General features: G+C 34.4%; 1 protein-coding gene across 3 annotated transcripts in view; it reads right to left on the bottom strand.

The window, feature by feature from the left end:
* DDX4 (DEAD-box helicase 4) overlaps nucleotides 1-14,391 on the bottom strand; it is a 76,370-nt gene that overhangs the window by 15,139 nt on the left and 46,840 nt on the right. For 2 of the 3 annotated variants that reach the window (XM_046000164.1, XM_046000163.1), the window contains 8 exons: nucleotides 9,532-9,633; nucleotides 8,470-8,550; nucleotides 6,865-6,912; nucleotides 5,061-5,108; nucleotides 4,908-4,955; nucleotides 4,545-4,687; nucleotides 3,772-3,924; nucleotides 1,903-2,057 (listed from right to left, as the gene is read on the bottom strand). In XM_046000164.1, the coding sequence (XP_045856120.1) occupies nucleotides 1,903-2,057; nucleotides 3,772-3,924; nucleotides 4,545-4,687; nucleotides 4,908-4,955; nucleotides 5,061-5,108; nucleotides 6,865-6,912; nucleotides 8,470-8,550; nucleotides 9,532-9,633 (778 nt within the window). The remainder of the gene's footprint in view (nucleotides 1-1,902; nucleotides 2,058-3,771; nucleotides 3,925-4,544; nucleotides 4,688-4,907; nucleotides 4,956-5,060; nucleotides 5,109-6,864; nucleotides 6,913-8,469; nucleotides 8,551-9,531; nucleotides 9,634-14,391) is intronic. The other variant, XM_046000165.1, reaches the window with a different exon arrangement.

The following is a 14,391-nucleotide window of genomic DNA, read 5'->3' on the forward strand; positions in this document are numbered from 1 at the left end:
CGATTATTCTTCTAAGTGTACCATAATTTAACCAGTCCTTGAATGACAAACATTTAGATACTTTTTAGTCTTCTGCCACAATGTTACAACAAATTTCCATGTACAAATATTCATTTTGTGCATACACATTATCTGAATTTACCATGCACATGTTTTTGTTTTTAACAAAGAAAATATGTGCTATTTTTTACTTGACTTAAAAGTCTAAAAGCAACATAGTACATGGAGACTATTAAAAAAAAACTCTGGCCTCAGCAATATATACACCCACTTAAAAAAAAAATTTGTTAAGCTTGACATTAGATTTTTTAAATAACTTTGGTTTTTTCTTCTCATTTTAAAATAAACTGATTCAGTGGTGCCTGGGTGGTTGGTTGAACATGTGACTCTTGATCTCAGCTCAGGTCATGAGTGCAGCCCCACTATGGGCTCTATGCCCAGCATGGAGCCTACTTCAAAAAAATAAAATAATTCACAGAAAATAAAATGTTAATAATTTCTACATAGAAAGCTCTTTAAAAACCTGCAAAAAAGAACACTAAGATCCTATCAGATAAAGTGGTAAGTAACAATGTTTAATTAACAAAAGAAAAATTATTAAGTGTTCCAAAAGTAGTTCAACCTCTTAATAAAGTTTTAAAAAATGAAGATACCTGTAGTGGTTTTACAATATATAAAAAATTTTCTATTCTCCTTCCTTTTTTCAAATATAGATCCTAAATCTCTTTCCCCTTAAATGTGTGTAAGGCTGGCTTCATTATGTGTGCAACCTGTGCAGTCACACAGGGTCCCAAGGTAAAAAAGAGCCCTTAGCTTGATTTAATGCTATGTTATATACCATCTTAAAATTCACAATAATTTTTGAACAAAGTTCCCTGTGTCTTCATTTTGCACTGGTTCCAGCAAATGACAAAGCTAGTCCTGAGTATAGGGCAGACTGAGTGCTGAGTGATAAACACAATATGGCATAAGTGACTGAGACAGTTTTAAAAGAGCCTCTGTAGCTTCCTCCTTGCTCTTTCTTGTTCATCACTCTAAGCAAGCCAGATGTCACTTCCTAAGGACAACCAAGGATCCTTATGGGAGCAGTACAGTCAAGCCTTCAGACGACTATAATTGTTGGCTGGTATCTTGCCTGCAGTCTTATAACAGACCTCAAGCCAGAAGCACTCAGCTAAGCTGTTCTCCAATTCTTTATCCCCAGTAACTATTAGGTAATATTTACATTCTGAGTAACTAGGTTTTAGGTAATTTGTTAGGCAGCAATACGTACCAAATGTCAGCAAAATGTATAGTCAAACTGGCATTCTCATATACTGCTGATAGAGCTGTATATTGGTGAAAGCTTTAAGTATATACCCTTTAACATTAAACTTATAAAAACCTACTCTGAGGAAATGCTTAAAACATAAAAATAGAAAATCTTTATTTAAACAAGCTGTTCATTATAATTTATGGTAGGCCCAAACTAGAAACAACCTAAATGCCACAAAATAGATATAAAATACGTACACAAAAATAATTTAAAAATAATTAAAAATTGGGGTGATTATGATATAAGCTTTTCTACATTATGAAGTTACATGTGAACAGATTATTATGAGGAACACCCGAAGTACATTAAGCATACATTTAAAACTACCAGAAAATATACCACCATTATATTCACTATTTTATCTTTCTACTTCTATTATCATCTGATTTTAATACGCATGTTTCTTTTTTAAAAATAAGCATGTTTCTTTTAAAAATAAAAATTAACAGGGATTCCATAAAGATGATGAAAAAGTACACTTCAATCAAGTAACACTAATTATGTGACTGCACTGACTTATTCCCAAAGTAACTGAGAAAAATCTCTGAAGAAAAACTTGTTTTGAGTGGCATTCCAGATGTACATACCCAAAAGAAAACTTTCTGGCTTCCAGATAGATCTGATTGATCAGTTCTCGAGTTGGTGCTACAATAATGCACTCTGGTTCCTGCAGCTCTTTAAAACGACTGGCTGTTATTCCATCACGCATCATATGTGCCAAAATTGGTAAGAGAAAAGCTGCCTAGAAGTTGAATTACATAATTTACAAATTTATAATACACCATCCTTCTCCCTGTAGAAATATATCTATTCCTTAATCCCTTACAGCTTCTGGATTCTTCTTCCACCTTGCTGGTAAATTTAATATGAGAGAGGAAAACAATTATTTCAGTGAGTTTTTGATAGATATATTCCAGTTATTTAAAAAGCATACCCATGAATTCTAAATAATTAACATAAACTTACTGAGGGTAATGTACACATAACCTGATGTAAATCAGTGCATTTAGCAATTACTCTAAATGAATTCCTTTTGGAGTAGAGCTAAAATTATCACAGAATACATGACGAAAGTGGTACACAAACAACAAAAATTGGGAAATCATTCATTTGGATTACTCACCCTTAGTACAATTAATGTGGCAAGTGAAATTTTGTGCTACAGTTTTCTAGTTAAGCAAATTAGACAGTAAAATCTATTTCCAAAACTATGTGTACGTCACCCATCAGCTGCTATAGTATACAACTCCTTTATTATCCTTTCGATTCTACTACAGAGGCTAATAAAAGTTGAAATAGCATGAACTATAATTCTTTGATTCAGAAAGGATAGGCTTTTAGACTCATCTCAAGGAACTCCATTTAACAGACAGATCCCAAAGGTAAGTCCTAAGACCAACCTGATCTCATCAGAGTTCTTTTAGATAGCATAACCTGAAGTTACTCCATATTAAAGACCAGGTACAATGCATATTGCTATTTCTAATTCTTTTGACTCCAAAATTTTATCAGCTTTATTTTTTTAAAAGATTTTATTTATTTATTTGTCAGAGAGAGAGAGAACACAGGCAGACAGAGTGGCAGGCAGAGGAAGAGGGAGAAGCAGGCTCCCTGCCCAGCAAGGAACCCAATGTGAGACTCGATCCCAGGACACCGGGATCATGACCTGAGCCGAAGGCAGCAGCTTAACCAACTGAGCCACCCAGGCGTCCCCTTTATCAGCTTTATTATACAACTTATTTTCTCTCTTTCTCTGTGTTTCATAACCTCTGGTGCTTTGACCGTCAATCATTTTGTTATATATTTTTTAAGGGGGTAGGGCAAAGACAGGGAGAGAGAAACCCAAGCAGGCCCCATGCCCAGCACAGAGCTCGATGAGGGGCTCGACCTCACAACCATGAGATCATAACCTGAGCTGGACATTTAACCAACTGAGCTACACAAGCGCCCCTCAATCATTTTGTTTTAGACACCACCATCTTCCAGGAATTGAACTTAAAATGGATTAAACATCTATGAACTGCAACACTACTCTAGAAATAGTACTAAATTCTTTCTTCAGAAGTATACAAACCCCCCTTGGGGTGCCTGGGTGGCTCAGATAGTTGAGCTTCTGCCTTCGGCTCAGGTCCAAGCCTGGCATTGGGCTCCCTGCTCAGTGAGGAGCCTGCGTCTCTCTCTCCCTCTCTTTTGCTGTTCCCCCTGCTTGTGTTCTCTCACTGTCACTCTCTGTCAAATAAATAAATAAATAAAATCTTAAAAAAAAAAAAAAAAAGAAGTATATGAACCTCAATAAAACCAGAATTCAGAAGCACAACGAGTACTTTTAACAGTTCACTGAAATCATCAACCTTCCATCCAACAAAAAAGACTCAAACTACTTGAGAAGAACTAAAGTTCAAAAACTATTAATAATTTGATTATGGGGCAGACCATATGTGGGGAAAAAAACTTACAGTCTTTCCAGACCCTGTCTGAGCACAAGCCATCAAATCTCGTCCTGCTAATATAATAGGAATACTGTATTTTTGCACAGGAGTAAGTTTAGTATAACCAGCTTTAGCAATGTTGTTATTCAGTGTCTGACAGAGATTAGCTTCCTCAAAAGTCTAAAAGAAAGGGAAAAGGGTATGATTAAATTCCATATATCATACGCAGATCATTCCATAAATATATGTCTTTTGAGTAGTCTCAAGCTTTTGATAACTCCACTTTATATACTAAAGTTACTTTACCAATATGCCCCCACTCAAAAATACTATCTACAGCCTGTATATTATTACTTAATGGAATTAAAGAGTATTCTCTATAGACACTAGTTCTAAGGACATTTTTTTCTGGCCCCTTAAAACCTGTAAAATATAAATATCTTGATCAGTAACAATGGCTCATTAACAACAGGGGACTACAGGCACCCCCTACTCCTTAGAATATCATTCTCCTAAGAAAGATTTCTCATATACTTAAGCAACAGAAATCTTCAATCCCTAGGAAAAATACCCTTTTTAGTAAGTTTAAATGAAGTTCTCATCCTAGTTTGGGAATGTGGGGATGAAACTTAATACTCTTTCAACATAGCCATTAATTCTACATGTGGTATAAAGTAGATAAGGTTCTCAATTTCTTACCTAAAACATTATATGCTAAAAATGAAACTTTTGTATTCTGCAGAAATGTACCGTATATGTTACAAACAAATATATAGTCAATACAGAATTATTACACTAACCAGAATTGCTGGTGGTGCATCATGTCCAGATACTTCTACAAGAATAGTATCATATTTGTCAAAGTTTATGCCTGTCTGATAATGTGCAAAGATGGAGTCCTCATCCTCAGGTGGAGGAGGCGGTATGTAGGTCACCTTTGGTCCTTAGAATTCAAATAAAAGATAGAGCTTACATTACAAGGATCAAAAGAAAAGTCAGAGGGAAAACAAAAACTGAAAATCAAATCTTAAATACTGAAGAACTTCCCACTGTTTACCATTAAAATTCACTTCAAATTAAAAAAAAATGTAACTCTGCTCTTACTTTTCATTTTTATTAAAATGCAACAGACATTCATGTGGCTCACATAAAAATTATTATACCTTGAGTATCACCACTTTCTCCTCCTTCAGCTTCTGACTTCCAAGAATCTTAAAGAGAATCAAACCCAAAAAAGAGATAATTTTTTTTTTTAATTTAGAGGTGAAAGAGCTTTCACTGGAAAAATCAAACACCTTATCTAAAGTAAAACTTACTTTTTCCAGAGCCTGTTATTACTTCTTCATTTAAACCTTTGTAACCACCTAATAAAAGAAATTCATACCGATAATTAGTCAAGATACAAGGTTATGCACATCTTTATTTTCACTGCCTGTCTTCAAAGAGAACAAGTTCTAAAAATGGACAGACATCTTTAAAGTCCTTCATACAAATAAGACAAGATAAATAGAATCCTTAACAACTTTAGGCTTAATATTAAAATTGCTCATTTTATGTAGATGATACTGATTTATGTTATCAGTTTTTGTTTAAGCTACTCAGTCCCTTTCATAGTTCCTATATTTCTGAGCAAAGGAATGTATTTTCTTTTCTTTTCTTTTTTTTTTTTTTTAGGAATGTAGTTTCTAAAATGAACTAAAAGTCCATCTGTATGGGGGAATTCCCCACTACTATTCCCAGGTTGTGTGACTGAGCAGGACTCAAAATACAGTCATACTCACAGCTAGGATTTATTACAGTGAAAGGACAGGACACATCAACAGAGGGAAAAGGTGTATGGGGCAAAGTCCAAAGATAACCAGATAAGAGCTTCCAAGAGTCCTCTCCCACTGGTGTCACAAAGAATACACTTAATTACCTAGCAACAAGTTGTGAAAACATGTTGGAAATGTTGCCTACCAGAGAAGTTCTTTAGGGACTCAGTACCCATGGTTTTTATTAGAGGCTGAAAATGGAGCCACCACTTTCTGCCTGGCACATACCAATATGCCAGACTCCAGAAAGAAAAGCTGGTATTAAAACTACATTGTTGTAAAAATACTCCAGGCACACTAAGCCATTCTTAAACTAGTTAGGGTGGTGAGAACCCTCCTCAAATCCAATTTCCCAGATGCCAGGAAAAAAACAACCTTGTAAGAAGGACATTCAAAGACTAGAAGTCAGGCCTGTCACGTTAACTATTTCCCATACACTACCTCCATGGTTTTAAACAATTAGTCCTCTATTGTGCCACTTTCCAGTATTATCACAAAAAGAATGAGGAATGCATCAGATTTGAAAATCTAACTAGATACATTATCACATGTAAACTCTTTCTTGTCCTGAACAACCACAGATCTTTAAATCCTTTACCCAACAAGATTTGAGCATTTGTAGATATGGTTTAACTAACCATTAACTTCTTTATGAAGAATCTAAGAATCAAGGTGAGAAACAGAGGTCGTTCAAGGGAGTCGTCTCTTTGAATGCTCTTGGACTACTAATGCTCACTTTGGGTTTTTCAGAGAATCAAATAAATTTTATTATTTTCCTAGTCCAGAAAGCATTTTAACTTTTATATTACAACATTTAAATATTATAACTCTGAAAAAAATTTTCATAGTACAAAATCATGTATACTGAAATTTCTTTATGCCTTATACCAAATCAAATTAACTATCTCATAAGAAAAAAAACATATTGTTTTAATATAAGAACAAATACATACAAACATATTTCAATCTTCAACATCTGCACAGGATCCTATTTTAGGGTGATGTGATTTATTAAACCATTATTTATTGATGAATTTTGGTTGCTTCTCAAGTTTTTATTTATTATAAATGAAGATTCAGTGAACACCCTTGTGCATACATTGAGCAAATACATCTATGGTATATAATCCCTATAATGGAACTGTTACACAGAGGAGTATTAAATAATACTCCAAAACAGGCTGAGCATATATCTACTGCTCAAAATGTTTTAAAGCAGTAACAGTCACCAAACCTTTAACTTCAAAAATGAAATTAGGATTACTATAACGTTAACCATTTATAAGTAAACCAAGTAAGAACTCACCTCGTCCACTTCCACTGCCACTTCTGCTTTGGTAAGTGTCACCATTACCTGTAATGCATTTTTTTTTTTTACAGATTATTTAGAGAAAACATAATTCACCTTTTTTTTAAACACAGCTCTCCTCTTTGAACACATAAACCAAATAGCTATTTCTATTCAAATATTGAGTATTACGGATTCCTGGTCCCTTCATCCATCCATCTCTTAATTCTACATTTAATTTAAATCTTTTCCTTATTTGAACATTTTGTTTAAAGACTTTTCCTTTGAGAGTTTTGAAAAATTGAAGGAACAGAAATTTCCCATACACCGCCTCCTGCCCCACATTTGAACAGCCTCCCCCATTATCAATACCCCCCACCAATGTGGTACACTTCTTACAACTGATGAACCTAGCTGACATGGCATAATCGAAGTTTATATGAGGGCTCACTCTTGGTGCTGTACATTCTATGGGTTTGAACAAATATAAAATGACATGTATCCACCATTAATGTATCACAAAGTATTTTCACTGTCCTAAAAAAAAAAATGCTCCATGCTATTCATCCCTCCTCCCCCAACCACAGGCAACCACTGATCTTTTTATCCTTTTCTGGAGTTGTTTCTTTTCTAGAATGTCATACAGTTGGAAATTATACAGTGTGTAGCCTATTCAGATTGGCTTCTTTCATTTAGTAACATGCATTTGGGGTTCCTCATCTTTTCACAGATGGATAGCTCATTTCCTTTTGTTATTCAATCATATTCTACTGTCTGGATGTATAGTTTATCCACATTTGCACATTTTTAGCAACAATTGTGGCTTTTAAAAAAATTTTCTCTTCAAATCCCCTAACTCAGGTTCCCTTTGAAACCACTAAAACTTCATTTTCCTTCTTCCAATTAAAGGTATAATTTACACCTCAAATTAACTGGTAGATAAGAGAAAAAATTAATTCACAGTGTATAAATTTCCTAAGGAAGGCAAAGCTGTGCATGTATTTTTGTCTGCAGATCTACAAAGCAGAAAAAATCATGAGCTAACCTACTATACTCGAATGTATCTATTAGGTTACTAACTGTAGAGCTAAAAGCATATATGAATTGTTAACATTCAATGAGAAATTCTATTTCTGGGGCACCTGGATTGCTTAGTTGGTTAAGTGTCTGCCTCCCTGTTAGGTCATGATCCTAGGGTTCTGGGATCCAGCCCCACAACAGGCTCTTGGCTCAGTAGGGAGTCTGCTTCTCCCTGTGCCCCTCCCCCGAGCTCATGCTTACACTGTCTCTCTTGCTCTCTGACATAAATAAATCTTTGGAAGGAAAGAGGGAAGGAAGGGAGGGAGGGAAAGAAAGAGAAACAGAGGGGGGAAAGAGGAAAAGAGAGAGAGAAAGGAAGGAAGGAATTAAGAAATTAATTCTAGGGGCATCTGAGTGGCTCAGTGGGTTAAAGCCTCTGCCTTCAGCTCAGGTCATGATCCCAGGGTCCTGGGATCGAGCCCCACACTGGGCTCTCTGCTCAGCGGGGAGCCTGTTTCTTTACTCTCTCTCTACTTGTGATCTCTGTCAAATAAATAAATAAAATCTTAAAAAAATAAAAAAGGAATTAATTCTATTTCTCACCTGCGCCACTTAATGCTGGTCTTCTAGAACCAAAAAGGCCACCAGTGCGCTGTGTTCCCTCATCTTGTTCATATTCACTATCTATATTTATACATAATAAAATGAGATTCTGTTACTTTGAAGAAGTTTTAAAACCATACAGTATAGAGAAGAAAATAAAGTCACAGTGCCAGAAGTTAAAGATGTGAGGCAAAATAGTTTAAATTTTAAAAGAATCACAATGAGCTTTTTTCAAAGTACCATACAAAAGATTTCTCCACAAATTATTTCCTTCAATTATAATTACTTCCTCAAAGTTTTTAATAAAATTATTTCATTAAAGCAGTTAGGACCAATGCTATATTAAAATACCATATAAGCAAAAATTAAATAACCTCCAAAAACTAAACTGTAACTGCTCCAGAAACTTCACATCGCATGATCTCATTAATTATTCTCCAGAATAGGACACCCTCTTGCTCCCACTATTGCCAGATCAAACCTTCTAAGTCCTGAACAACAACCCCTAGGCCCCTACACTTTTTAAAAAGTGACAATTCACTGATCTCCTACACATCTATTAAATCATTATTATAAATTTAATTTTAACTTCCAAAACCACTAATCTATTCTCCTTCATTAAGTGGCAAATGCAATCCAACAGTGCTGAAGTCAATACCCCTAGCTCTGAGAAATTATGGCTGGAGTAATTTAAAGTAGAAAGCCACATTAGTGAAAGAAGGTATACTGGGGGCGGGAGGGTGTGTGGTAGAACCTTAGAGAAGGCCACCTCTGTCTAAGGCTGGCTGTCATTATCAAGGCCCTAAAACACTTAGAAATAGTAAATAAGATTAAAGAGCTGAATCACACAAATTTCTAGAAAGATCATATATTCTAACAAGTATGCAATTAGATATGTGTCTCAAAAATAATGTTATATACAATGTAGATGATTATGTACCAGACACTCTGCTAAGCTATTCTCATATAATCCTCTCAACAACCTTATATGTTATATATGAAGGAAATGATGAAAAATAAAACCTAACAGATAAAGCACACCATTTGTAATCCACAACTAACTTGGACTTCCTAGACCAAATCCTCCACGGCAACCTCGGAAACTACCTCTTCCACCTCTTCTGGATGACCCTGAAGCTTCTGAATCATTTCCATCTTGATAGCCTATAATATTAAAACATACACACAAGAACAATACAAAACAACGACAATAAAATCTTGGAGAAATGGTGGCCAAATTTAATTTAAGCCTTGCATAATTCAATGACTTTAAATATTTTAAGGCATTAACAATTAGTAAAAAGAAATATTTGACCTATAAATGTTCAACTTTACTAACATAAACAAACATAGCTATAATTTAAAAAAAAAACACTGCTTGCTTTGAGAATCAAAACTCTTCAGGTGCTGGCTGGCTTAGCTGGTAGAATACATGACTCTTGGTTTCAGAGTCTTGAGCTCAAGACCATGTTGGCAGCACAGTTTATTTAAAAAACAAAACAAACTAAAAACTAAAAATGACTTAAAGAAAAAAGTGTCACTTGTAGAACAATGAAAGTTGCCACAACTGCATCAATGGCAAGATTTCTACAGTGCAGAGAAGGATTAGATAAATCTAGGGTTATATTTGCTCCTTACAGAAAATAGTAGAACATCTTACTCAAAGCACAGACATACAGGCAAATATAGAGTCTGATTTCCTGCTATAAATAACGTATTAATTCAACCGAATACCAATTAACAGTACTAGTAAAATTTGACCCCCCTAGAGCAGAATGAGATTAGTTCAAAACCAAAATGTTAACTGGGCAGAAAATAAAGAAAGTGATATTTACTTTATGAACTTGCCACTATTTACAACCAAAGAAACTGACCAATAAAGGTAAAAATTCTCCATGTTTCTTGATACTGAATATATGTGTTTTCAAAACCTATTTATAAAATAGGGCAGACTTAATTCAAGGTAAATTCAGAGTTATCCAACTACTACCTAAAACTTACAGATCCTCAATCTGGCAATAATCTACCAATAATTACACTTATATTTCAATCACAAATTATTTATTTGTGCCCCTTTATCTTGGAATAAGCCTTGTTGGGGTTTCTCTCTTTTCAAGAAACAGTTTATCTTTTTGATATGTTTCTTTTTAAGGTATGTTACTTTGATGTATATACATGAATAAATAAAATATATAAAACATATGTACAAGTTTAAAATACAATAAAATGAAAACATATGGACCCACAATATCCATCTTAAAACTAGGAATGTTCCCAAAACCTCTGGAGCCCCAGCCCCTAGATAGTCTTTTTCCATGTAAATTCCACCCCCACCTTTCCCAACCAATATCCTGAATTGTTTTTCATTTCCTTGCTCTTATTTTAATTTTACCAACTATGTACATAACTTTCTACAATGTATTTAGTTTTGTCCTTGAGCTTTATGTAACAATCATATAGAATACATTCTTTGTCTTGCTTCTTTAATCCACCTTTGTTTCTGTTGATGTGTGAAAATGTACTTCACTTTTACTGATGAATAACATTCTATTGTATGTTTCATTTATGTCTATTATCTAACTCCCTTCTACTGAGTTTTTAATTAAGTTGAACAATGAGCTCACTAATTTTTCTACTCTATACATTTAAGACTGTAAACTTTCCTCAAAAGTTGGCTGCTTTGGGGCGCCTGGGTGGCTCAGTGGGTTAAAGCCTCTGCCTTTCGCTCGGGTCATGATCCCAGGGTCCTGGGATCGAGCCCCGCGTCGAGCTCTCTGCTTGGCAGGGAGCCTGCTTCCTCCTCTCTCTCTCTCTGCCTGCCTCTCTCCCTACTTGTGATCTCTATCTGTCAAATAAATAAATAAAATCTTTAAAAAAAAGAAAAAAAAAGTTGGCTGCTTTAGCTGTGTTCCTTAAGTTTTCATGTTTTTATTGTCCATTCAATTCTAAATACTTTATGATTGCCATATAAATTTTAATTCATAAATTGATAAATTCACAGTTCCCAAATCACAAGAGTTAGGCTTTTCATTACAGATTTCTAATTTCATGAAACTTTAACAAGAGGACAGAGTTTGTAATAAATTCTATGGTATATTTTGGGACTTCCTTTTGGCCTTAATAGATGGTAAAATTATATTTTTTATATGCTGTAAAAGAATGTGTAATTTATAATATATAATATGGGCCATATTATTCCCAACAAATTTCAAATCAAGCTTAGTAATTGGTATTCAAAACTTCTATAGTTACCATATTCTTAATCATTTCTGGTCTGCTCATTTTTTAAAAAAGATTTTATTTATTTATTTAAGAGAGAGAGAGATCACAAGTAGGCAGGGGGAGGGGGGAGGGGGGTGTGGGGGGGAGGCTCCCTGCTGAGCAGAGAGTCCAATGCAGGGCTCGATCCCAGGACTCCAAGATCATGACCTGAGCCAAAGGCAGAGGCCTAACCCACTGTGCCACCCAGGCTCCCCTGGTCTGTTCATTCTATCAGTTCTAAGGGTAAATTGTGGGGGGCAGGCACCTAAGTGGCTTAGTGGTTAAGCTCCTGCCTTCAGCTCAGGTCATGACCTCAGAGTCCTGAGATAGATAGCACCCCATGTGGAGCTCCCTGCTTAGCGTGGAGCCTGCTTCTCTCTCTCCCTCTGCCCCACCCCTGCTCATGCTCTGTCTCAAATAAAATCTTGAAAAAAAAATCTTTTGATTAATAGTTTAACTAGAACTTGCAAATTTTTCCATATATCTACTCTTGTTTTATATAGTTAAGAATATTGTTAGATTTTCAAACCATGTTCCAAACTGTAATATCTTCTCAGTGAACATGACTTTTACCATTAATTATTTTTTTATTCCTCATATATCTGCTTTAGGGTCTGTTTTGTCTCCTAAATTTCTACGGGGGTTAGTATTGGACTGACATTTTTTCTCTTTGTTTTCAACTACATATTGACACAAGTCAATATATATTATGATTACTAATGTATCAATTCCTACTTATGTCATCCTATTTTGTGTTTTACCTTCCCTGAATTTTTTTCAATGTTTTTTTGTTTTCCTTTCTGCCCTTCTATTGATTTCCTAAACACTGCATTTTGTGCTTTTACTGATATTCTTCAATTTCAGCATGAATATTTAAGAAATATTTATCTTCAACCTTGTCTCCTTCCTCAAAGTCCCAGCCTTCTATCCTACTGGATTTCCTCCATTGGTTAAGTTATACATTATATCTTTTTTCTTATTATGCGTCAATTTTACCATTTTTAAGAAATTCTGAAATTAGGTTCAATCTGTTCTCTTTCCCACTGAGCTGACAAAGAACTTAAGTCTTTTCATTTGCTAGTATTTTAGTTCTTTCTTATTTCTAAAACCCCTAAATTAATGACATTATTAGTATCTTCTAAAATACTTATTTAGGTTTACCAGTATGTTTACCAATTTTAAAATGTGTATTTATTTGGTTATGCTCATCATTGCTTCCTACATCTTTCTTGTTGCATTCAGTTTCCTTCCTTTTAATATATGTAATTCAGTAGTTCTTTTCTCAGTGGCCTGACAGTACTCAACACCATCTTTATCTGAATGTCGTTATTTCTCTATGACACCTAAATTATCCTATAGTAGTTTTGATTCAGAACTATTCTCCATCAGGATTCTACATTCTATTCTTTATGTTCTCTACCTTTATTGAAAAATAAAGTTCTGTTGTCAATCTTTTGTTCTTTTATAGGTTTTCCTCTTCTAGCTCTAAATATTTTTATCTTCATAATTCTGCAATGTCAATACACATATAAGACTGAATTTTTTTAATCTGCTCAAGATTCTTGTGCTCTCTTAACTCTGGAAAAATTTCTCAACTATTCTCTGAATAGTTTTCTTTTCCCTCCCTCTGCTCCTCCCATTTTCTGTTCTTGACTCAGGAGATATTAGATGTATGTTGGAATAACAGAGCTTCTAATTCTATCTTCTGTTACTGTCAAACTGTTTTATGTTTTCCATTCCCAAATTTAGAGAATTTCCTCAGATCTATCTTTGGATTCACTAATTCCACTCATCTTTGTTTAATCTGTTTAATCGATTCATTATGCTTTTAATCACTATTGCTTTCTGTAAATTCAATTTGGTTCCTTTTCAAAACTAGCTTCTCTAGTGAGCAAATGACTACAAAATGACTCAGTACCTCCGGTATCTACAGCTTAATAATTCCATACACGGGAGAAACACAAACATTTAAATGAACATGCTCTTTACTCTTTTTTTCCCATAGCTCATGCCAATTTCTAGTTATATAAGGAGCATAATAACTGGAGGTAAAAAGATCATGGAAGTTATACAGAAATAAAAATCTGAATGATTTTCTTCTTAGAAGGTAGGGACAGAAACTCTACATATCCCACATGGAGTTAAAAATAATTTGTTTTTAAATAGGTTAAAAGATTAAGTAAAACACTATGAAAGTTAAAATGAATGAGCTAGAACTGTACTTTCAATATATAAATCTTAAAAACATGGGAAAAAAAAGTCACAAAAAAGGGGAAGGAGAGGGGTGTGCCTGGCTGGCTGAGTCAAGAGAGCATGCAACTCTTGACCTCAGAGTTTTAAGTCTAAGCCCCCCAATAGGTGTAGAGATTACTTAAAAATAAAATCTTTTTTAAAAAAATCACAAAAAGATAGGTATAATGAACTTTTATAAAATCATGAATAAGAAGTATACACTATACGCCAATGTTTAAAAAAGTTACCTCTGGGGTGCTCGCTTCGGCAGCACATATACTAAAAAAAAAAAAAGTTACCTCTGGGGAAAAAGGATATATAAAACACAAAGGAAAGATGGGTCTTCTAACAACTATGTAATTTTTTTTCTATATTTGAAGTATACATGAAAAAATGTTCCTGTTAAATTCAGGTAGTGGTATACAAGTG

This window comes from Meles meles, chromosome 3 (assembly GCF_922984935.1).
Source record: "Meles meles chromosome 3, mMelMel3.1 paternal haplotype, whole genome shotgun sequence".
NCBI lineage: Eukaryota > Metazoa > Chordata > Mammalia > Carnivora > Mustelidae > Meles > Meles meles.